General features: G+C 44.1%; 1 protein-coding gene across 1 annotated transcript in view; it reads left to right on the top strand.

Moving 5' to 3' along the window:
- The window catches only part of LOC139554864 (protein FAM135B-like), a 47,391-nt gene that overhangs the window by 16,697 nt on the left and 4,366 nt on the right, over positions 1–26,328 (top strand). The window contains exons 4-19 of the mRNA XM_071368083.1: positions 2,394–2,548; positions 5,421–5,491; positions 6,408–6,581; positions 6,929–7,061; positions 13,216–13,369; positions 13,565–13,614; positions 14,486–14,641; positions 17,907–17,980; positions 18,177–18,331; positions 18,624–21,066; positions 21,245–21,411; positions 21,668–21,759; positions 21,967–22,064; positions 24,845–24,996; positions 25,545–25,655; positions 26,120–26,233. Of these exons, the coding sequence (XP_071224184.1) occupies positions 2,394–2,548; positions 5,421–5,491; positions 6,408–6,581; positions 6,929–7,061; positions 13,216–13,369; positions 13,565–13,614; positions 14,486–14,641; positions 17,907–17,980; positions 18,177–18,331; positions 18,624–21,066; positions 21,245–21,411; positions 21,668–21,759; positions 21,967–22,064; positions 24,845–24,996; positions 25,545–25,655; positions 26,120–26,233 (4,299 nt within the window). The remainder of the gene's footprint in view (positions 1–2,393; positions 2,549–5,420; positions 5,492–6,407; positions 6,582–6,928; positions 7,062–13,215; positions 13,370–13,564; positions 13,615–14,485; positions 14,642–17,906; positions 17,981–18,176; positions 18,332–18,623; positions 21,067–21,244; positions 21,412–21,667; positions 21,760–21,966; positions 22,065–24,844; positions 24,997–25,544; positions 25,656–26,119; positions 26,234–26,328) is intronic.

Genomic DNA, 26,328 nt, shown 5'->3' with positions numbered 1-26,328 from the left:
GTGGTGTGTTAAGTCAGGATTGGTGTTATATAAATTAGTTTAGCATTTACCATTCTGCTGCATCCTTATAGTAGCTTAACAATAAAGGTATTATGTAACACAAACAGTAGGAGAATATCTGAGAAAGAGCGAGAGAGAGAGAGAGCGAGAGAGAGGATAGGGACTAGAGAGAGAGAGAAAAGAGGGTAGGAGGGGTGAAAGAGAGAGAGCGAAAGAGAGTGAGGAGGGAGAGAGAGATTGAGAAAGAGAGAAAGAGAGAGAGCGAGAGAGAAAGGGAGTGATGAGGAAGAGAGAATGATTGAGAGAAAAAGAGAGGAGGAGGAGAGAGAGAGAGAGAGAGAGAGAGAGAGAGAGAGAGAGAGAGAGAGAGAGAGAGAGAGAGAGAGAGAGAGAGAGAGAGAGAGAGAGAGAGAGAGAGAGAAAGAAAGAGAGAGAGAGAGAGAGAGAGAGAGAGAGAGAGAGAGAGAGAGAGAGAGAGAGAGAGAGAGAGAGAGAGAGAGAGAGAGAGAGAGAGAGAGAGAGAGAGAGAGAGAGAGAGAGAGAGAGAGAGAGAGAGAGAGACACAAGGGCAACCAGTGAAGAACAAACACCATTGTAAATACAACCCATATTTATGTATTTTCCCTTTTGTACTTTAACTATTTGCACATCGCTACAACACTATATATAGACATAATTATGACATTTGAAATGATTTTATTATTTTGGAACTTGTGCGAGTGTTTATTTCACTTTTGTTTATCCATTTCACTTGCTTTGGCAATGTAAACGTATGTTTCCCATGCCAATAAAGCCCCTTGATTTGAATTGAATTGAGAGCGAGAGAAAAGAAAGAGCTAGTGAGTGTATGTGCAGCAGTTAGCAGGTTACTTCTGGTGCAGAGGCACAGTGGTTGAAGGCTTAACGTTGGAGGGTCTAACATTGTGAAAACTCCCTAACGCCTGTAACTCCTGTATATTGCTTTAGAACATGAACACTTTGATTGCAGACATGAGTAATTGCATTCCTTTAAATCACATGTAGTGTCAGACCGTGTAAATGATGCACAGTATTTTGATTGATAACTTTATTAGTACCCCAGTATCACAAGGAGTCTCAGTGAAGCCTCTTTAATGCCTTGCTAGTTCCGCTCCCTCCTTCCCTCTCCCCCTCTATCCCTGTAGAGCAGAACTAGAGATGCCATCTTTTCAGATTGGCCTGGAGCACTGAGCATTCACCCTCATTACAACTGTGTTGACACACTGACTGTTCATCTGTAATAGCCAGGCTATGATTGGTTTGGAATTAAATACGACTATTTGCACTTGCAGTATCACATCATGCTGCCAAAACACAACATTCTTTCACTAAATCTAAATTTTGTACAAAATAGTCTGCCACTCGTGCTGGTTGAAGCGACTGTTCTTTCTGGAGAGGGCTGCCGAGAGGGAGAGAAGGGGAGAACAGAGAGAAGAAACAGAGAAACCGAGGGAGAGAGAGAGAGAAAGAGAGGAGGGGGTGTAGAGTGCATGTCGAGGTAGATAAAAGGAGAGCACCTCAGTGGGATGCTTCCTTCAAAGGCCTATCACAGCTGCACATCCAGCAGCCGGATGCAGACAGCTGCTTCCTCACATCTACATTTCAGATACAAGCAGAAAACACCACTGACTATATAGAGATTTAACGGAAAACCATTTATTTTGATACCCAGAGAAATGTCAGATTGTATATTTATCCATTCAGCTATGCATAGTCACTGCTTCTGAGTCTCAAATAACAGTGATGGGAAAGTTGATGTGTTTGTCATGTATGATGATGATCTAGGCTTTGGGGGCCCGAAGCGAGATCTGGTTGGGGGAGCCCACCACCTTGCGGGCAAAACATTTTAAATTATTTTCCTGCAATTTTGCCATGGGGCAGAGAGAGCATTTTGCAGTTTTAATTAAAACAAATTTCATGCAATTCTACTAATTTTGCCAAGGGCAGAGAGAGAGCATTTTGCAGTTTTAAAAGCCAGTTCCCTGCAATTTTGCCATGAATTAAACCAGGTTCATGTGGTATCTGAGTGAGAGTGACTAACACAATCAATGTGGGCTCCCAGGAGCTCAGGGCTCAGAGCTCCTTCAGCCCTGATTACTACAAGGTTTAGATAGCTGGCTAGACTAACTTACCTAACAATCTATAAAATGTTAGCTGACATGGACTAAGTGAGTGACTGTCAGTGACTGACATAAGATAAAAAGTGCTGATGCACAACCAAATGTCAAAATTGCAATTGTATTCTACTATTCTAACTCCCAACAGTAAATTGAGACCCCCAGCTGACTCTCAAAAAACGTAGCGCCTCGTCTGCGTATAGGCAGACGATGACGACGAGGGTACTGCTGATGCTCTCTGCCCTCCCTCCCCCACAGGTGACTGTAGTTTTAGCTCTGCGGGGGTCCATGATGGGGTCCATGAGGACACTATGGTGTTCAGTCGGATCTTCCAGATACTCTACCGGAACGAAGAGGTCAACGTTGATGACCGCATGCTCTTCAAGGTCCACCTGTTGCTGGATGGGGAGAGGGTGAGACACACACACAAACACACACACACACAATCACAATCACACACACCAGCTCAATTTAACCACTTTATCCAGTTTATTTCCAAAATGCTTTATCCACCCATTTTTGGGGGGGGGTTTCCTCAGAAAGGATACCTTATGGGTACCTTCATATGTGTGTGTAAAATATTACCGTTCGCAGATTTTTAATTCAGCAATTTTTTTTGCAAAACGCTATACAACCATTGTTTAGCTGGAATGGAATGTTTGCATATTGGACTGTGCTACAGCGCCTTTGGAAAGTATTCAGACCCCTTGACTTTTTCCACATTTTGTTACGTTACAGCCTTATTCAAAAATTTATAAAAAAACAAAATTCCTCATCAGTCTACACACCGTAATGACAAAGCAAAAACATGTTTTTGGAAATGTTTGCTAATAAAAAATGTTTTTAACTGAAATATCACGTTTACACAAGTATTCAGACACTTTATTCAGTACTGTGTTGAAACACCTTTGGCAGCGATTACATCCTTGAGTCTTCTTGGGCACAACTGTCCATCTGGAAGGTTCTCCCATCTCCACAGAGGAACTCTAGAGCACTGTCAGATTGACCATCGGGTTCTTGGTCACCTCCGTGACCAAGGGCCTTCTCCCCCAATTGCTCAGTTTGACCGAGCGGTCAGCTCTAGGAAGAGTCTTAGTGGTTCCAAACATTTTCCATTTAAGAATGATGGAGGCCACTGTGTTCTTGGGGAACTTCTATGCTTGAGAAGTTTTTTGTACCCTTCCCCAGATCTGTGCCTCGACACAATCCTCTTTCGGTGGTCTACGGACAGTTCCGTCGACCTCATGGCTTGGTTTTTGCTCTGACGTGCACTGTAAACTTATATAGACCAGGTGTGTGCCTTTCCAAATAATGTCCAATTAATTTAATTCACCACAACTCAAGGATGATTCATGGAAAAAGGATGCACCTGAGCGCAATTTCGAGTCTCATAGCAAAGGGTCTGAATACTTATGTAAATAAGGTATTTTTGTTTTTTATATGTAATAAATTAGCAAAAGATTCTAAAAACCTGTTTTTTCTTTGTCATTATGGGGTATCTGTTTTAATATAAGCCTGTAACTTAACAAAATCTGGAAAAAGTCAAGGGGTCTGAATACTTTCCGAATGCACTGTACAGGTATCTTCCTACAATCTAACCTACAGAGTTAAACAGGAACCCTGGTTCAGTCAGAATGTGACTGTCAGAATCATCAGCTTATTGGCTACAAGGCAGGTCAACTCTCCTAATTGATTTACTTAATGTCGGCTACCTACCTTTGAGGTCTCCTAAATTTAGATTTTTTCATTAAATGTATGACACATTATTTATGCAAAGGTGGTGAGAGAGAGGCTGTGGGCTGGAACGTCGATCAGATTTCAGACATCCCCTCTTCTCATTATCCTTCCAGAGGTTAACTCCTTTTCTCTCTCTGTCTATCTCTTACTCCCTTTCCCTCTCCCCTTCTACCCCCGCTCTCTCTCTCCCTCCCTCTCATTCCTCTCTTTCCCCTTTCTCTCTCTCTCTTTCCCCCCTTCTCTCCCTCTCCCCCTCTCCTCTCCTCCACCCATCTCTCTCTCTCACTCATTCTTTATCTCTCAGTCTCTCTCTCTCCTTCCCTCTTCTTCCCTCAGACTCTGATAAGAAGGACAAAATAGAACTCGATTTCCCCAGTGTGTGTGTTTATCCAATCAGAATATCAATAGGATTTGACAATGCTGTTTGTTCTGCTACACAGAGCATGTTGTGTATGTGTGTTTGTGTGTGTATGTAAGTGTGTGTGTGTATGTTTGTGTGTGTGTGTGCTTGCTGTAGAGAGATAACAACAAAGAGAGTGAGACGAGAGAGAGAGAAGAGAGGCAGAGAGGAGAGAGCGGGAGAGAGAGCGAGAGAGCGAGAGAGAGAAGAGAGAGCTCGATAGATTAGAGAGAGGGGTAGAGAGAGGGGAGAGAGAGAGAGAGAGCGAGAGAGAGGACAGAGAGGGGGAGTGAGAGAGAGAAAAGAGAGAGAAGAGAGAGAGCACGAGAGAGAGGAGAGAGACGGGGAGAGATAGAGGAGAGAGAGAGCAAGAGAGAGGAGAAAAAGAAGGAGAGAGAGGAGAGAGTGAGAGAGAGAGGAGAGATAGAGTAAGCTAGAGGAGAGAGAGTGGGAGAGGGAGAGGAGAGAGTGAGTGAGAGGAGAGAGAGGGGGAGAGAGAGTGTGAGAGAGGAGAGGCATAGGAGAGAGAGGGAGAGAGAGGGGGAGAGAGAGGAGATAGAGAGAGGAGAGAGAAGGGGAGATAGAGAGTGTGAGAAGAGAGAGAGGGGGAGAGAGAGAGAGTCAGAGAGAGGTGAGAGGAGAGACTGAGAGGGAGGAGAGTGAGAGGAGAGTGAGGGGGAGAGAGAGTGAGAGAGAGAGTAGTAGGGTCTGTGAAAATAAATGAGAGATACAGTAGGGATAGATACAGTAGGGAGAGATTTATTCCAAATTACTCTTAATATCACTCAACGGCGTACTCTTTAGTAGTGTATGTTTTTTTTTGTATTCCACTGCTTTATTCAAATAGGGTCAAATTGATTCCCCTATCCCAAATCCAACTACCTGCCTTTTACCTTCATCATGATACGAACAATACTGTTCAGTCTACAGTGTAACCAGACAGAAGACACAGTAGAGATACTAATGCCAATACTATACACACATTAACAGCTGCTCATGGTTTAATGTCTCACCATAGTATTGTTACACTGGTATGGATTTACAACATTTGTTTTTTATACCCATTGAATTTAATTGCTGATTTGTCTAATTCTGGTTGATACAGTCTTGTTGATATTGTGACTGTGCCTGTGTTTCTGTTCTCACAGGTGGAAGAGGCTCTGAGTGAAGTGGACTTTCAGTTAAAGCTGGATCTTCACTTCACAGACAACGAGCAACAGTACGTTCAACACTCGCTTACATACTCCCTTTTCTCTGGCACTTTTCTTTTCACTTTCTCCCCATCTCTCCTCCTTTCCCCCTCCCCTATCTGTCCTGTCAGTTCTGAGGCCCTCAGTTAGTAGTGCTGAGGCCCAGGTCTTAATGATGTCCTGCCAGTGAAAAGCCTCTGGCTCTAACAGACTGACAGACTGCACTGTCAGGAAAAAACACTACTTTATCCACGTCTCTGTGCAGACTTGCATGTGTTGTGTATGCGTGTGCACATTTGTATGAGTTTGTCTGTGTGTGTGTGTGTGTGTCTGTGTCTGTGTCTGTGTCTGTGTGTGTGTGTGTGTGTGTGTGTGTGTGTGTGTGTGTGTGTGTGTGTGTGTGTGTGTGTGTGTGTGTGTGTGTGTGTGTGTGTGTGTGTGTGTGTGTGTTACTGTTGGATCCTGTCACTCCAACGTCCAACGTCCAACGTTGGCGTGTTTGTGCTGCGGCTGCTCAGTAGCTCAACAGTTACTGTAGGCCATCGACAGGTGATAGATGACTTGTAATGTGTCCTGGAGGGCTCATTAAACATCCCATTTGGAGCGCTTACAACTTCTCAGACTTTGCTGCTCAGAACTTCTACCATTCGGAGTCACCCGGTGTTAGTGTGTGAAGAGTATTACCATGTTCAAGTTTCAACGTTATTGCCCCAGAGGGAGATTCGTTTATTCACCACACCGGTGTGCTTTCTTGAAATGTCTTTTGTCCTAGCTGGATGATAACCCATTACATGATGTCCTTTAAATGGGTAATAGTTTGCACAAGGTATTTTAAACTGGCATTCACTGTCTTTGGCATGATGTTGTAACTGTATACTGTTCTGGCATGACCTCTCTCTGCTGTTGTTCTCAGGCGGGGTTAGATGCTGACTGTGTTGTCTTTAGGTTAGGGGACATCGTGACAGTCCCAGTCATCAGCAGTAGAACCCTGGGTCTCCACTTCCACCCCAGGAGAGGTCTCCACCACCATGTACCTGTCATGTTTGACTACTTCCACCTGTCCGTCATCTCTGTCTCCATACACGCATCCTTGGTGGCCTTACATCAACCACTCATCAGGTAATACTGCGTGTGTGTCTTCGTGTGTGTGCATGTCTATGCAAACATGCATGCTTGTGTGTGTGTGCGCACGTGTGTGTGTGTACATGTCACACTGATGATCACTTCTTAGCCGTCACACCACATATTTCCTCTCCAGTTAAAATGGGTTTAGTTTGGCAACCTGCTCTGAGAGTGCATCCACTGGCCTGCTACTTGAATAAGTTGTTTTTCAAACACTTGATGAATCCACTTGCCAATATCTTAACCTGAATGTTCAGCCATTCTTTTCTCTGATTATACCAGAACTCTATCGATGACATAATGACTAACTGCTCTTCTCTCTCTCTCTCTCTCTCTCTCCATAGTTTTGCCCATACAGGGAAGGGTTCCTGGCTGGGAAAGGGCTCCCCAGAGAACGGTACTGACCCGTCAGCCATGGGGGTGTCCATGGAGAACCTGATGTTCGGGGCTGGATACTGCAAACCTGTCATCACAGAGGTACAGTCAAATCAAGTCAAACTGCATTGTAAGTGCATGAGTACAAGGTCTCTCAATAAACCTTACAGAGGACAGTAACTGATCAACACAAACAAGCCTAGTCCTTGACTTTAAATAATACTCAAATGGCAATCTGAATCTGGGAAAGTGAAGATGAGAGAGCCAAGAGACAGAAAAACTGAATCAAAGCTATCGTTCTCTGTCCCTCCCTCCACTATTGTAAGGACGGGTCATCAGTCAGGTCCCTCTAGAAGTATTAGAGACAGTGAGGCTGGACACTGAGGCTGCATCCCTATTAATGTCTCATTAACCCACGTGGCCAGACCAGGCTCTCAGGACACTGAGGCTGCGTCCCTATTAATGTCTCATTAACCCACGTGGCCAGACCAGGCTCTTAGGACACTGAGGCTGCGTCCCTATTAATGTCTCATTAACCCACGTGGCCAGACCAGGCTCGCAGGACACTGAGGCTGCGTCCCTATTAATGTCTCATTAACCCACGTGGCCAGACCAGGCTCGCAGGACACTGAGGCTGCATCCCTATTAATGTCTCATTAACCCACGTGGCCAGACCAGGCTCCCAGGACACTGAGGCTGCGTCCCTATTAATGTCTCATTAACCCACGTGGCCAGACCAGGCTCTCAGGACACTGAGGCTGCGTCCCTATTAATGTCTCATTAACCCACGTGGCCAGACCAGGCTCGCAGGACACTGAGGCTGCGTCCCTATTAATGTCTCATTAACCCACGTGGCCAGACCAGGCTTGCAGGACACTGAGGCTGCGTCCCTATTAATGTCTCATTAACCCACGTGGCCAGACCAGGCTTGCAGGACACTGAGGCTGCATTTAAAGAACACCTTATTCCTTACATAGTGCTCTACTTTGAACCGGAACCCAAGACGCTGTTCAAAAGCAGTGCATTTTGGGGGTGCCATTTCGGACGCGGCCCGAGGCTAGCAGGGCACTGAGACAGGCTGAGCTACTGTGGCCTGGCGTCTGGAGGAGAAACTACTACAGCTCTCAGTCACAGGAGGTTGGTGGCACCTTAGTTGGGGAGGATGAGCTCGTGGTAATGGCCGGAGTGGAATCAGTGGAATGGTTTTCCTGCTGTTTGATGCCATTCCATTTGCTCCGCTCCAGACATTATTATGAGCCGTCCTCCCCTCAGCAGCCTCCTCTGCTCTCAGTAGTAATTATGGTGTAGTAAGGGTTCTCATCTGTCTGTGGACTACAAGGCTAAGAATAATAGTAGCCATTAGGGATGGTTTCTACAAGGGCTCATTTAGTGGTCTGAGATCTGTGGGAAGTCAGAGAAAGTGCTTCGCTGGATGCATCAACCATAGACACCACTCACGTCTCTCTCTTCTAGAGGTGTGTGTGTGTGTGTGTGTGTGTGTGTGAGGGTGTGTGTTTGAGGTGTGTATGTGTTTGTATGAGGTCTGTGTAAAGTGTGTGTGTGAGGGTGTGTGTTTGAGTGATAACGATATGGTTGTCCACCTCCAGCAGAGCAGCTATTTTTCATTCGTCTTATCCAGCGTAGGTCGCTACTGTGATTTCAAAAGCTGTTGCTCACACAAACATGTGCCTCATACACACACCCTGATCCAGCCCTTTGGCCCTGTGGACAGATGTCACAGACTGAGCACTAAATCTTAATGAGAGCTGGGTTGTCCCCCTCATAGCCCCTCCTCTCGGTTTGGCCCCCTTGTTCATGGGTTACACACACACACACACACACACACACACACACACACACACACACACACACACACACACACACACACACACACACACACACACACACACACACACACACACACACACACACACACACCGGGCTCGGCCCCCCTGTTCCTGGGTTTTATACAGCGCCTCCAACAGGGAGCTTTAATAAGCACTGCATTTAGCCGGGCGGGGGGCGGTGTTTGATCCCCGTAATGAGTTCTCCTCCAACCGCCACGTAGCTTACCTGCAGGAGAAATGTGTACAGAGCACAGTGTGTGTGTGCATGCGTGTGCGTGAGTGCCATCCTTCTCTCCCTTTCTCCTCTCTTCAAACCCCTTATTTATGTAAGGCTTTCTACCTGGAGGGTATAAGCACATTTTCAGCACTACCCTATTTATACTGCTGCAGCTTTCCCACACTCTTTATTCATTATTAAGAGGGTTGTTTTTGCACAATCTGGACACGTGTCGTTGGAAAATTCTGTTGATGTCAGCTGAATTATAGTGATGCTGCCTCTTGTGGTGGGCAGAACATGGATGTTGACTTTCTTTTTCCATTTACACCTTTCACATTTCCTCATTGGTATAAAAATGTGTATCTCAGAAATATCAGAGGCGAAAAATATTTTCTGAGAGCTCCTATTCTGAGAGAGACACTCGGGGGGTGGTTGAGAATGCAGGATACCTTCAGATACTGAAAGCACACAGTCTCAGGCCTTTTCGAGAGACAGACCTGTCCTGATATTGTTACCAGCCTGTCTGTCTGACAAGCTGCTGGCTTGTCCCCTGTTCCTGTTGTATGTAGATGTAGAGTGAGCCATAGAAATATAACTACTAGATCAGGAATTCCCATTCATGTCAATGTTTTGTAATTCTTAGCTCTATTTCTATCGGAGCAGATGGACCCCCTGTAACTACGTATCCCACGGTGCACTGCAGCAGCCATCAGATCCAGCATGTAACCTGTGTACTCAGCCTTGTGTTCCTGTAACAGACAGCTTCACACATGGCTGCTGCTGACAATTAGGACTTAAGAAGACTAATACAGTATCCAAAGAAGGTTATTTCGCATAAGAAGAAATATACTGTTGTAACGTTCGTTCTCCTCCTCGTCTGAGGAGGAGCAAGGATCGGACCAATATGCAGAGAGGTATGAAGACATAATGATTTATTTAACGAAAGACGAACACGAAAAACTCTTAACAAACTACAAAACAATAAACGACGTAAACAGACCTGAACATGAGAACTTACAGACAACGAAGAACGCACGAACAGTCACAAACGAAACAGTCCCGTGTGGCATAAACATTAACACAGGAACAATCACCCACAACCAAACGGTGTGAACAGCCTACCTTAATATGGTTCTCAATCAGAGGAAACGTAAAACACCTGCCCCTGATTGAGAACCATATCAGGCTAATTAACATTGAACCTAAACATAGAAACACATAACATAGAATGCCCACCCAGCTCACATCCTGACCATACTAAACAAAGACAAAATAAAGGAAATAAGGTCAGGAACGTGACAACTGTATTGACACAAAGATTGCCTCGGCCCCTCTTGCTTGGTAAGCTACTCTGGCACCCCAAGCCCCCTGGTAGATAAACAATACACAAGGCAGACTTCCTCTCTGGGTGGAACGCAATGACGACGTGGACAAAAGCTTGCTCCCAAAAATCTGACTCAGCCCATGCACATGCTCAGATGTCGATCGATGGAGTGAAGTGTGTAGAGACTCGTAGACTTCAAGTTGGGTAAGGCTTGAACAAAACACAACTCATCCATTGTCAGTGAAGAAAAAAAAGAGTTTTGCTTTGTGGGGGAGGGGGATAATGACTACGTTCATAGTGACAGAAATAGCTATTTTTCATTTTTACCCCTGGAGGTGTTTCGTGTCACAACCCCCATATCCCAGTATGCCACTATGAAGGTAAAAGGAATTATGAAAGTGAACATACAGATGTTCCTTCCTGGTTGTGGAGGATCCAGAAGTATTATCTGTTATTAGAGAGCAGAGTGGAGCTATGATGATAGGGCACTGCGCTTTACTGCCCCAAGGTAAATTATAGTACACACTCACATACACCACTATTACATGCCTTTAAAACTAACACACATACACCACTATTACATGCCTTTAAAACTAACACACATACACCACTATTACATGCCTTTAAAACTAACACACATACACCACTATTACATGCCTTTAAAACTAACACACATACACCACTATTACATGCCTTTAAAACTAACACACATACACCACTATTACATGCCTTTAAAACTAACACACATACACCACTATTACATGCCTTTAAAACTAACACACATACACCACTATTACATGCCTTTAAAACTAACACACATACACCACTATTACATGCCTTTAAAACTAACACACATACACCACTATTACATGCCTTTAAAACTAACACACATACACCACTATTACATGCCTTTAAAACTAACACACATACACCACTATTACATGCCTTTAAAACTAACACACATACACCACTATTACATGCCTTTAAAACTAACACACATACACCACTATTACATGCCTTTAAAACTAACACACATACACCACTATTACATGCCTTTAAAACTAACACACATACACCACTATTACATGCCTTTAAAACTAACACACATACACCACTATTACATGCCTTTAAAACTAACACACATACACCACTATTACATGCCTTTAAAACTAACACACATACACCACTATTACATGTCTTTAAAACTAACACACATACACCACTATTACATGTCTTTAAAACTAACACACATACACCACTATTACATGCCTTTAAAACTAACACACATACACCACTATTACATGCCTTTAAAACTAACACACATACACCACTATTACATGTCTTTAAAACTAACACACATACACCACTATTACATGCCTTTAAAACTAACACACATACACCACTATTACATGTCTTTAAAACTAACACACATACACCACTATTACATGCCTTTAAAACTAACACACATACACCACTATTACATGCCTTTAAAACTAACACACATACACCACTATTACATGTCTTTAAAACTAACACACATACACCACTATTACATGCCTTTAAAACTAACACACATACACCACTATTACATGCCTTTAAAACTAACACACATACACCACTATTACATGCCTTTAAAACTAACACACATACACCACTATTACATGTCTTTAAAACTAACACACATACACCACTATTACATGCCTTTAAAACTAACACACATACACCACTATTACATGCCTTTAAAACTAACACACATACACCACTATTACATGTCTTTAAAACTAACACACATACACCACTATTACATGCCTTTAAAACTAACACACATACACCACTATTACATGCCTTTAAAACTAACACACATACACCACTATTACATGTCTTTAAAACTAACACACATACACCACTATTACATGCCTTTAAAACTAACACACATACACCACTATTACATGCCTTTAAAACTAACACACATACACCACTATTACATGCCTTTAAAACTAACACACATACACCACTATTACATGTCTTTAAAACTAACACACATACACCACTATTACATGTCTTTAAAACTAACACACATACACCACTATTACATGTCTTTAAAACTAACACACATACACCACTATTACATGCCTTTAAAACTAACACACATACACCACTATTACATGTCTTTAAAACTAACACACATACACCACTATTACATGCCTTTAAAACTAACACACATACACCACTATTACATGTCTTTAAAACTAACTGGTGTATGTGTGTGAGTTTTAAAGGCATGTAATAGTGGTGTATGTGTGGTTACTGGGTAGTGTAGGGTTAGTTAGTTCCTGTCCACAGGACATGTTAAAGGTCATACAACTACTGTAGGATCACGTCTTCTATATCTTCCAGTATCACGTCCACATCAATGTTGTTTTACTACCGGGTACCAAGATATGTTTAGGAGCTGCTTGTGTCCCAAACCTCCTGTGGTGACTGAGACTTTACACATTGGTGTTAACTCACTAGACAAGGTCCTAAATAAAGTCCTGTTCCAGACCAAGATCAATGGCAAGGCTACACAGAGGCAGCCCATTGGTTCCTACTGTGGAGGCCGTAAAGTCCCAGTATGTGGACTTGGCCGTCATTAAAGCAGCTCGTTATTGTTTGACCTAGATGGAGTAACCAACGTTTTCTTCTTTTCCATGTCTCTTTTCTTCCTGGTCTCTCATCCTGTCTCTACCCTCTCTGTCTCTCCTCTCTTCTCTGTCTCTCCTGTCTCCCCTCTCCCATGTGTTTATCCTCTCTTTTCTTTTCCTCTCCTTCTTCCCTCTCCCCTCTTCTCCCTTCCTCTCCCCTCTCCTCCCTCCTGTCTCTCCCCAGGGTAGTTTCTACGTCCCCAGTGAGAACTGTTTACAGAAAGCTCACACATGGCATGGTAGACTCTGTCGCCTCCTACTGGTTGTACACAGAGGCCTACGTTCCTACTACACCACTTTGATGAAGGAGATACCACAGCTGGACCAGGTGAACATAGGTGAGGCAACAACATGTTACAATAGCATTTCCTCAATATTTAGCTATGTCTATTGTGGCAATCAATCAAGTCAATCATTTATTGTTCAATTATATTTATATATTTTTTTACAGTGGGTTTACTTCATACCGTGTAAGACTGAGTAGAGCTGCACTTTGCTGTAATAATCTCTTTCTCTTGTCTTTCATTCCACAGATGAGATTCCTGTGGAAGAAACACTAAATCAGCTCAAAATGAAATTACAGGTAGGTGGTGTACGAGACATACAGTACTGATAAAAACCCAGATCAATATCAACATTTATATTAGCTATGTTCTCTTTCCTCTCCAATGTTCTACTAGATTTTCCATAAAATAATTCCATTATTAAAGTGTTTTACTTGATCAACATACAGGTAACTGCCAAAATAAAGGGAACACCAACACAATAGAGCGTCTTAATAGGGCTTTGGGCCGCCACATGCCTTGGTATAGATTCTACAAGTGTCTGGAACTCTATTGGAAGGATGCCACACCATTCTTCCATGACAAATTCCAAAATATGGTGTTTTGTTGATGGTGGTGGAAAACACTGTCTCAGGCCCCACTCTAGAATCTCCAACAAGTGTTCAATTGAATTGAGATCTGGTGACTGAGACGGCCATGGCATATGGTTTGCATCGTTTTCATTCTCATCAAACCATTCAGTGACCACTCGTGCCCTGTGAATGGGGGCATTGTCATCCTATGAGGGCATAGCCACGGTAGCCAAAATAATGGCCTGCCCAGCATTTTTAGACATGACCTTAAACATGATGGGATATTAATTGTTTAATGAACTCAGGAACCACAATGTTATGGAAGCACCTGCTTTGAATATACGGATCTATTATATACAGTATCTAAGATACCATAAATTAATTGGGCATATAAAGAGATACTATCTGTATCCACTCTCTCCTCTCCTCCTCTAGCTTCAGGGGGTCCATTAGAAGGCAGCAGAACATATCAGTAGAGACCTACAGCTCTGCTCTACCTAACCTGCTCTTTGACCTCTAACCAGCCTCTAACCCCTCTAACCAGCACCACACGCTGACCCTAACCCTCATCTGTCTCCTCTCTCCTCTCCTTCTCTAGCTGCAGGAGGGACATGAGAAAGTAGCAGAACAGATCTGTAGAGACCTGACCCAACTCTGCTCCCAACTGTCGGCCCTGTGGACACGCTTCCTGGAGGCTGCCGTTCCCAACACACATATCCTGTCCCACCTGGCCCAGGAACACCACACACTCAGGGTGAGCCCTAACCCCTGACCTCCAACCCCTGACCTCCTCAGGAACATCACACGGGGGTGTGATACATTCTATCTCATCTATTTTAAAGCCGAGGTCTTGAACTCTCCAAAGCCCACTATTCTGATTAGGTTTTGTGTGTCAGATTGCGTAAGAGTATTACTGCCAGGTAAAATACACCAGCGTAGTCCCTATAGACCTCTATGCCTTGAATAGACATTATATCTGAGAATCCCAAATGTAATTTCCATCTAATCATTGGAATGATTCATATTAATGTAAAATATTCCCACTCCTCTCCTCAGTGTTGCTAGCAGGTCTCCAGGCTCTTTTCTCTCACAGTGTTAGTTTCATATCTCCTGCCTGCCTGCCTGTCTGTCTATCTGTCTGTCTGTCTGTGAATCATAATGAACACAGTATGTCTCCATGTTAGTTTACCCTCAGTGGTTAGTTTCATGCTTCCACCCACAGGATGGGTGTGATTTCAATAAACATGTATTCTGTAATTATCCTAATGTTTCTGACTCTCTGTCTCTGTCACGCTCTGTGACTTTATAACAGAAGACAGGTTTAGTGACAGTTCAGTGGGGATTATTTTTTTTCTGATAATGCATGGTATCAAAGTCAAAATGTTATTGAAACTGTTCAAATAAATTACATTCGCAAAATGCCAGAAGTCAAACATAATTGAACACTTTATTTAACACGAATGATTTAACATATTTATCTTTCATACATATACAGGTAACTGCCAAAGTAAAGAACACACCAACATAAAGTGTCTTAATAGGGTGTTGAGCCACCATAAACTCACAGAACAGCTTCAATGCGCCTTGGCTTAGATTCTACAAGTGTCTGGAACTCTATTGGAGGGATGCGACACCATTCAACCTTTCAACTGGGTTGAGATCTGGGGCCTCATTTATAACCGTTCAGTAAATTTCACACTAAATATCTGTGTGCGCCATTTCAAAAAATGTCTAAAAATATTTTGATTTATAAACTTGACATATGCCATACATAGCATGTTTCCCATTATAAATCAGACCTGACGCAAAACTGTGCCTGCATTCTGCAAGATTGATATTATATTGGAAACAATTTAAAAGTAGATAACAGCCCACACTTCTATGCAAAGGATGAATTGTTGTTCAATATTTTGTTTATCAATAGAGTATTGTGTTTCTATGTCCTGCCTTGGTATTGGCTCTGAGATTAAATAGGCTTATGATGTCACGCACCTATCGCACAGCAATACTGTAGCCTATACATACTGTCAAATACATTAATTACTGGTCTATTTATGTGTTGGAAGAATGTAATTTTTTTTGGCAGTAATTTATACTGTGTTTGGCAAAGGACTGTGACAGTTTCTGAAAGAGAGAACATTTGAATTCAACAATGTTTTGCATTAACTTTTCCCCCAACCTAAACATGCTATCTACGCTACTCAAAACAAATTGAAATTACAGTGGGCTACATGCAGTAGTAGCATACAGTGCATTCGGAAAGTATTCAGACCCCTTGACCTTTTCCACAATTTTTTCCACAAATTACATTACAGCTTTATTCTAAAATGTATTAAATTGTTTTTTCCCCCTCAATAATCTACACACAACACCCCATAATGACGAATCAAAACACGTTTTTAGAAATGTTTGCAAATGTGTAAAAAAAAACAACTGAAATATCACATTTACATTAAGTATTCAGACCCTTTACTCAGTACTTTGCTGAAACACCTTTGGCAGCAATTACAGCCTCGATTCTTCTTGGGGACAACTGTCCTTCTGGAAGGTTCTCCCATCTCCACATAGGAACTCTAGAGCTCTGTCAGAGTGACCATCGGTTTCTTGGTCACCTCCCTGACTAAGGGCCTTCTCCCCCAAATGCGGGCCGCCAGCTCTAGGAAGTGTCTTGGTGCTTCCAAACTTTTTCCATTTAAGAATAATGGAGGCCACTGTGTTCTTGGGGACCTTCAATGCTACAGATTTTTTTTGGTACCCTTTGCCAGATCTGTGCCTCGACACAATCCTGTCTCGAAGCTCTACGCACAATTCCTTCGACCTCATGGCTTGGTTTTTGCTCTGACATGCACTGGCAACTGTGGGACCTAATCTAGACAGGTGTGTGCCTTTCCAAGTTATGTCCAATCAACTTAATTTACCACAGGTGGACTCCAATCAATTTGTAGAAACATCTGAAGGATGAACAATAGAAACAGGATGCTCCTGAGCTCAATTTCAAGTCTCATAGCCAAGGGTCAGAATAATACATTGATCTGTAGGCTATAAACCGCACTGCGCATGGGATCACATACAGCCAAACTTGAAATGCATAGCCTATCTATTTAAATAGGCCCAGTTAAATTAGAGATGCAAATGGTCATTTGTCGTATGGCACCATCAGTAATGTGAACCCATCACAGCTTTGAAAGGTGAGGAATTTATTCTGCAATGGTTAAAAAAATTACAGAAATAGGAAATGGATTCCTATGTTTAATTAATTTACATTCCAACTAAAGGAAATTGTCTACATCGTGTTATTATGATTATTTTATCAATAAGCCTGTCATCTAATCCCCCACAAAATACTTAGGCCTGCTTACCTGCTTGCAATAAAATACTTCAACCACTATAAGATGTGCATACGCATGGTCTGAAGTTTGCGTGGAGGAAAGGACATTTTCATGTTAACTTTTGCTGGAAAACCGGCACACGCACACTTTGGGACATATTTTCTAAGTACGCACGGTTTATAAATGAGTCCCCTTGTGACTGAGATACAGATTCACACACACACACACACACACACACACACACACACACACACACACACACACACACACACACACACACACACACACACACACACACACACACACACACACACACACACACACACACACACACACACACACACACACATATCCGTTAAACCTCCTATGCTCCGTTGAGACCCCTCTTATAGTCACTGAGATCTCGTCTAGCCAAAATAATGGGCAACTGGGCATTTTCTACATGACCCTTAGTATGATGGAACGTTAATTCTTAACTAACTCAGGAACCCCACCTGCGTAGAAGCACCTCATTTACTCAAGTGTTTCCTTTATTTTGGCAGTTACCTATATTTTAAGAATTTTACACTATTAACTTTTACACCATTTTGAAGATCAAATCATTGCCTTTCATGCATACAGTACCAACTCTGTAGGTTTCTCAGTGAGGAAATTAAGGTGGTTCTCGTTTGTATTTTGTGCTGATGTCAGGTCAGGCGGTTTTCAGAGGCATACTTCTTCACAGAACACCCCAAAGAGACATCCCTGACATTTCAAGAGGACCTGTGAGTATTGGCATGATGTAGTTCTGTCACTCTGTTTTACACGAAATGTTATGTTAATGCTTTACCTAAGATTTCATTCTATGAATGGAGAAAATGTAAGTCCAATGTGTTCGAGTAGTTATGATAGATAGCAAAAAGTAATCATCTTCTTCTTTCTCCTCTAACATCGTCTTCTTCCTCTTTCTCCTGGTTAAAGGATCAACAGACACGGTCAGATAGCTGTGGAGGTGCGTAGCTCCAACTACCTGACCAGGATGCCACCGTTACCTGTAGAGTGCCTGGACATTGACGGAGACTGGAACAGCCTGCCTATCATCTTCGAAGACAGATATGTAGAGTCTCCACGGACAGGTGAGTTGACTAAGTCCGGGATTTCATTCAACAGCGATGTACATTTAAAGGCAATTTCCTCTACATTCGTAGAGATCATAATCGCTGATGGCTCAACAAGAATTAAACTTTAAGTAGTGCATAGGTTGTAAATCTGTTTAGTTTGAATCCTGGCCTGAGTCTGCTTTTATTTGTGCTAACATTACTGTTTTATCTGTTTCAGATTTCTACTTTTCAAGTAGTGTAGATAAGCATAATTCAAACATCTAGTATTAGCGTGAGACCTAACATTTTTATCCATCTTTCTTTCTAGATTGGGGATCATACATGCCAACACCTCTGTCCACCAGTGAGCAGGCCATCCCCGAGGCTCCTGTCACTGATGCCAACAATAGCCCTCCTCCCCTGGACCAGCTCACCAGCTCACCAGCAATACCAGCCCAGGAACTTAAAGACCGTGAGGACTGCATGGACCTGTCTACATACGGGTCTCTCATAGGAGAGCAGAGCACCAGCATTATTACTGACAAAATAGGAGAGACATCAGACCCAGACCAGGCAGACCCAGTCCAGGCCGACCCAGTCCAGGCAGACCCAGTCCAGGCAGACCCAGACCAGGGAGACCCAGTCCAGGCAGACCCAGTCCAGGGAGACCCAGACAAGGCAGACCCAGTCCAGGCAGACCCAGTCCAGGCAGACCCAGTCCAGGCAGAACCAGACCAGGGAGACCCAGACCAGGGAGACCCAGTCCAGCCAGGGGATCCAGAGGAGCAGGCCAAGGCAGAGGAGATCTCAGAGGAGAGCCCTGGTTTAGGCCTGAGGATAATCAGAGTCAGGCCCACTGATGTGGATCCATTCAGAGGAGAGGCAGTGCTAATGATCTCCTCCAACCACAAACAGTGTACGGACCCACAACATACCTCTAACCGTGAAGACACGACTTGGAAAGACTTGGAGAACCACCAGGACATCATCACGCAGAGATACCAGAACATTATCAGTACAGGAATTGACTTGGATGTAGAAGAGAATGACATTGCTATGGACGACGACAGCAAGGATGTTCCTCTGAGCCGTCTAACCACTTACCCCCAGGCTCCATTCAAAGATCATCCCCTCACGCACCCTCTACCTACGGACCTGAGGAGAGAGCTGGCCCACCGAGGGGTGGTGGGGGTGGGGGGCTCCAAGATAATGAACCGCTCCCCCTCCGTCATCTCCGACTCGGGCATTGAGAGTGAGCCCAGCTCGATGGCCTGGCTCCTGGATGCTCACCGGACTGGAGGAGGGCGCCCTCTCGAGGAGATAATGGTACTGCAGCGCCTGGAGAGGAGACACCCGGCCCACCGCAGTTCCCTGGAGGGCCTGCAGACAGAGAGTGGAGCCAGCGGGGGCAGCTTGCCCAGCGGAGGGGGTGGCAGCATGGGTATCCAGGCCTCCCTCACCTCTATCTCGTCCCTGCCCTACGAGGACGACGAGGAACAGAGGTACCAGCAACAGCTCAGTAAACTGACCAAGTCTGTCTCAGCTCCTCAGATCTCCAGCCCTGAGGACACAGAAGAGGACCAGGGAGGAGCGGAGGAGGTAGACACGGAGAGCGAGGGGACCAGCGGGTACCAGGACCAGGAGGAGGGATGCTCCTCCATCTCCACTGCTCCCACCAATGGAATGACTGGGGACTTGATTAGACACCAGGAGTCCTTATCCGGGGGAAACTACTCCTCTCTAGAGGACATCCAAGAGGGAGAGCTGCCTGAGGTTGGTCTGTTTGACTGGGTAGCAGCGCCCTCACCACCCCAGCATGTGACCAGAGCTCATATGGAGAGTTGTCATGTTCTTAAAGAAACTCTTAGATCTAATGAATCTGCTTTGCCAGTGGCCCTGTCAGACTCTCAGGACATGAAAGCAGTATTAGGTGGCATTAGTCGAGTACCGGAAGTCTTGCTGTTCCAACAGTATGTTGAAGGCCATGATGACGTGAAGGATCCAGCTGTAGTCAGTCAGATGGAGGGTAAGAACCATCACAGAGAAGATAGCCGTGGTGTCTCAAACTCAGTGGACCCAGGTCCCTGTGAAGTAGACATCGCCCCCTGTAGCTGTGAGACAAAACCCTGTGAACATGACAGCAGTGTGCTGGTGGATGATGTGGAGGATAATCCAGTCAGGGATGACTGTCAGAGTCTCCATCAGATTGGGTTGAATGACCTTGTTGACCAGGACCTACTGGATCATCATCATACTCCCTGCCAGAGCCTCCATCGGGTCGGGCTGCGTGACCTGGTGGTGGTCTCACAGAGGAAGAGCCTCCATGACCCCAGGCCTATCCCCTCTATTCCCAACCACACAGAGAGACCCATCCACCTCATTGGCCTTACTGGCAATGATACGGCCAGGGCTGATGACCTCATAGGGCTCCCGGCCAATGAGCGAGAGCAGCTGGATCTCAACGGTCAGACCAAGCCGGCTAAGATCCCCAGTAGCTCGGAGTCAGGGTCAGGCTCGGGGTCAAACTCAGGGTCAGGCCTGTCCTTTATGAACAGGAAGGTGGTGGAGGTGGTGAATATGTCTGTGTCCTGTGCTCCGACCTGTCTTCCCTTCTCCTCCGTACTCCGGGACTCACCGTCCATTAGCGGCATCTCCACTCGACAAGCCGCATCCCCCATTACCCATCAGCCCCTGGGGTCCTTCGGCATCATCTCCTCGTCCTCGTCCAACTCCCTGGGGCCAGACGACGACACAAACGAGAGGATGCTGCAGTGAGTGTTTTTTTCTTTCTAGTTTTTGAATGAGACGGAAGTCAGACGTTTGCTCTTTGACCTCTTTGATGATGAGTTCTTGTGCGTGTGTGATTTCCCATAATGATGCTGTTGTTATTTCCAACAATGATTCCACCTCTGACCATCACCTGTCCCCTCTGCCCACACTGTGTTCTAGTTTCTACAGGTCCAAAGAGGATCTGGTGAAAGACCTGGTGTTCCAGGCAACCCTGTACAGTGGCCTCCCTCACCTGGCCTCCGACCTGCCCTATTTCCCCCCTGAGGAGGAGGAGGAGGAGTTTGAGGATGGCATACACCTGGTCGTCTGTGTCCACGGCCTTGATGGTGAGACAATCAATCAATGAATCAATCAAACAATCAATTAAATCGTACAAATCAACCAATCACCTGATCCACCTGATTGTATATGTCCATGGCCTGGATGATAAAAAAGCATACAATGTTGTCCAATGCTAGGACAATACAACTTTACTAAAAAGAACTGAACAGTCCAGAATATCATTTGGGTCCCTCCTCTATGCTTACATACAGATCAGGGGCCAGGAGTTTAAAGGTGTATTGTTTTATTGTGTCCTCCTAGGGAACAGTGCAGACCTTCGCCTGGTGAAGACCTTCATAGAGCTGGGTTTACCAGGGTCCAGACTGGACTTCCTCATGTCTGAGAGGAACCAGGTAAAATACAGTATATTCTGTCTGCACATTAATACAATAAACATAGATTTTTGTAAATCGATAATATGTGTGAGCGAATCCTGTGTATATGCTTTAAATTTGAGCTACTTATACCAGAGCACCCTTGTTAAAGAGGTATTTGAATCTCTATAGGATTTCCTGGTTAAATAAATGTATGTTGGTTGTTTTCCTCTCACTTGGCTGCAGACTGACACGTTTGCAGATTTTGACACCATGACGGACAGGCTAATAGACGAGATCATCCAGCACATTCAGCTGTACAACCTCACCGTCGGACGGATAAGGTCAGTATCCTAACCACTATACAACATTAAGGTCCAGTCTCCTAACCACCACACAACCTTAAGGTCAGTTCTCACTACCACACATTTATTTTGTGAGATAGTAAAATAGAACTTCTACAATCAAGACAGGATCACCATATTGCTTCAGAAGATAATAAAACACGTTACTTTTTTCTCAACTTGTTTTTTTATTACTTTCTAGCACTTCAAGCTAGATTACAGAGTAGCCAGCTAACTGCCAGCTAACTGCCAGTGGCAGGTAGCCTAGTGGTTAGAGTGTTGGGCCAGTAACTGAAAGGTTGCTGGATCGAATCCCTGAGCTGAATAGGTAAAAATCTGTCGTTCTGCCCCTGAGCAAGGCAGTTAACCCACTGTGCCGTGGATGTCTGTTATGGCAGCCCCCTGCACCTCTCTGATCCAGAGGGGTTGGGTTAAATGCAGAAGACACACTTCAGTTGAATGCATTCAGTTGTTCAACTGACTAGGTCTCCCCTTGTAGCCATGGATTGTGCATCTTCTGTTGTTTAGCTAAGTCACTAGCTGATTGATGTTTTCCTTTTGTAACAAGGGCAGATGAAAGCAACACCCACCTCCACAAATCCTGTTTACATTGATAACCATACTGAATGAAGCAGTTAAGGGACCTCCCGGGCACCCTTAACTTTTTCACTTAATTTAAAGGGGGAATTCACATTAAAATGTTTTGTGCAACTGAGGAAACTAAGGAAAAATATGAGGGGGAAATTAACTTAAGGTGTTTTATGCAACTGGGCCCATTGCCTTAACTACCACACAACAATAAATGCAGTTCCAACTACCACACAACATTAAGGTCTGTGTCCTAACCCTCACACAACATTAAGGTAATTTCTAACTACCACACAACATTAATGTCAGTGTCCTAACCACAACACAACATTAAGGTCAGTTCTAACTACCACATAACATAAAGACACAGGTACAGTAATAGGAGGCAATGGAGAAACAAAACAGCCAAATAGCCACTAGATGGCAGGATATGAATACATTATTATATTCACTGGGAAGATCTCAATTGCATCCTCCTCATGTCCTCTATCCTCGTCACCTTCTTAAAACCCATTGTATGAGAAAGACCGAGGTTCCTACTCCTCCAATGAGTTTTGAGAAGGAGACGAGGAGAAAGGACACTAGGAGTATGCGTCCTCTCTTCTCCGTCTTCTCTCGCCTCCTTTTGAAAAAGGTCAAAGGAGAGTCTGCGAGGAAAGTGAACGTGGATGAAATGAGACGGTCGTCATTAGGCAAATGACGTTTACAGGGCTGGATCCCCAAATAAATGTGTAAAGTGATCAAACAAATGAAGCTAGTTGTGCAAGACATGTTATAGATGAAAAATGTGTCGTTTTTAAACGTGTGCATGTTTTTTTGTCCTCTGACACGAAAGCTGATTCAAAGGGGATGTGGCCGATTTAAAAGCTCTTCCGCCTTAGGATACACATGAGTATCCTTGATGAAAGGTGGCTATCGAGGAGTGGAGGACACTTTAGTTTGCCTACTAATGAATCGACAAACTCCTCGACCACTTTTCGGTTTCCGGGTCACGGAGGAGAGAGGACAGAGGACGGACTTTTGCCCAAATGAGAAAACCCCCCTATCTCAGTTCAATCCTCAACCCTATCAAACTGATGGCCAGTTAGAGCAGAGGAGGCTGGTGGGAGGAGCAATAGGAGTACGGGCTCATTGTAATGGTTGCAATGGAAGAAATGGAACGGAGTCAAACGTGGTTTCCATATGTTTAATGTATTTCATATCGTTCCATTTATTCCATTCCAGCCATTACAAAGACCCATCCTCCTATAGCTCCTCGCACCAGCCTCCTCTGAGTTAGAGAAAGTTTTAATAACCCAGTAATGGAGGATATTCCCATGCACTTTCAATCACTTAGCATTGTCTTTGATATGAAGAACTTAAACATATTTCTCTCCGCAGCAGAACACTAATGGGTCCAAATCAAGTACAGTGATTCATCATGTACAATAATTGCCCTAAATATGCCAATTTTCCTATCTGAGTTTCTGTGTGTGCTATTTAAGTATGCATTCTTTTCAACATTGTTTATACTCTGGAGAAATGTGACTAAAGACATGGAGCGCCACAGTAGCAGCTGTCTCTCTCCTCATCACCTCTACTATATTTAGTGTTAGAGGAAACAGATGAGGAGGTTGTTTGTAGCTGGTGTTAAGGGATGCTGCCCAGTACTGTGATGATGGTGATACTACTGTAATTAGCAGATGAGAACTTAACATCTAAGGAAAACTAACGTCTCATTGACTACTGGGGCAAAGCAGCTAATTATTGTAGCGACCACTATCTTAGCCATTAAGACGTCAAGATGTCACCTTGCTTTGGAGGACGCTTATTTGGACATTAATCATCACTTAAAAACATAAAGATCTATTTTCTTGACAAAACTCAAGGGCTAGATTGGATGAGCTACCCTCGTCCTGAACACTTTATACTGGTAGAGTAAATACCAGGGGCCAAGGAATTGGAGGCACTTCTTGCTGTGCATAGTTTCTATTCTATAATAAGAAACTGTGCAGTCAGTCTTGGCAGTCTTTTCATTTTATCATTCTTTAGTCTAACGAGACCTGGGTAGCAGCAGAGTAATGTATTTATCTGTTCTGTTTGTCTGTTCTGTTTGTCTGTGTTGTTGCTGTTCTGTTTGTCGGTTCTGTTTGTCGGTTCTGTTTGTCGGTTCTGTTTGTCGGTTCTGTTTGTCTCCTTTTTCCGACCCTCAGTTTCATCGGTCACTCTTTGGGGAACGTGATTATCCGGTCGGTGCTGACAAGGCCTCGGTTCCGCTGCTACCTGGTCAAACTGCACACCTTCCTGTCTCTGTCTGGACCACACCTGGGAACGCTGTACAACAACAGCACGCTGGTCAGCACAGGTGAGGTGGGGAGGGAGGGTCAGCATACTTACCTACTTACCTAGGCCTTTGTAATCCTTGCAAAACATAGGGCATCGTTGACTTAGCATGGAGAATAGAAACAGTGCAGAGACTGTATATACTGTATCACCCCAAAGAGTGTTTCTGATTCTGGGTTTGTCTCCTCAGCAGCTTCCTACCAGTCTGTATTAATTGTACTGTATTTAGCTCTGCCCTGAGATCATCCCAGTGTTGTCTTCAAAGGGGGATGTGTGTGTCTTTTATTCAGATGGTTGTATCAGGTCTCTGGCTGTCTGTGGTTGTTTTAGATCTGTAGGTGATGTCTGTGGTTGTTTTAGATCTGTAGGTGATGTCTGTGGTTGTTTTAGATCTGTAGGTGATGTCTGTGGTTGTTTTAGATCTGTAGGTGATGTCTGTGGTTGTTTTAGATCTGTAGGTGATGTCTGTGGTTGTTACAGGTCTGTGGCTGATGTCTGTGGTTGATGAAGGTATGTGGCCGATGTCTGTGGTGGTTACAGGTCTGTGGCTGACGTCTGTGGTTGTTTTAGGTCTGTGGCTGATGCAGAAGCTGAAGAAATCTGGATCGTTGCTGCAGCTCACATGCAGAGATCACACCGATCCTCGGAAAACCTTCCTCTATCTTCTCAGTCAGAAACCAGGTAGGTACTGCTATAATGTAGGAGGAACTATACTGTAAGAGCACAATGAGCTCAAATATTCATTAAAATGTTGTTCATCTTGTCTTTTTTTCTTTGTTTTTTTCTCTTTTCCTCTCCATATGTCATTTGGCTAACACACAGACTCCACTAGCTAGCTAGCTCTGTTCTGGGAAGCACCCCCACTGTGTGAGATGAACAAAGCATCCGTTTGTCAAAGACTCCAAGTACATAAGCCAGAAAAACACTTTTTTCTTCGAGCTGTGCCGGGCTGACAAAATGATCCAAACCCTGTCATTTGAAACCCAGCAGTGCACTCTTTTAAGAGCACAGTGACAGGAGACACAGCTTTATCAGTCGAGGGCTGTCAAACAATGATGATGGCACCAAGTAATATATAAATATAACCCACAAACACTTTCTGTCTCTCTATTTCTGTCTCTCTGTCTACGCCCTCTGTTTCTCAGGGCTCCAGTTCTTCAAGAATGTGGTGTTGGTGGCATCGCCTCAGGACCGATATGTTCCCTTCCACTCTGCAAGGATAGAGATGTGCAGGACTGCACTCAAAGACAGGACCACAGGTTAGCACCACTCACTGCAGCTTCTATGTTCCTATTAAAAAGACCAGATTCCTGCATTCTCCACCAAATACATCTAAGAATCATGGTTTGCATAA

This window comes from Salvelinus alpinus, chromosome 26 (genome assembly GCF_045679555.1).
Source record: "Salvelinus alpinus chromosome 26, SLU_Salpinus.1, whole genome shotgun sequence".
NCBI lineage: Eukaryota > Metazoa > Chordata > Actinopteri > Salmoniformes > Salmonidae > Salvelinus > Salvelinus alpinus.
Note: the sequence above shows the minus strand (reverse complement) of the source record. Positions and strands in the feature narration are given on the sequence as shown.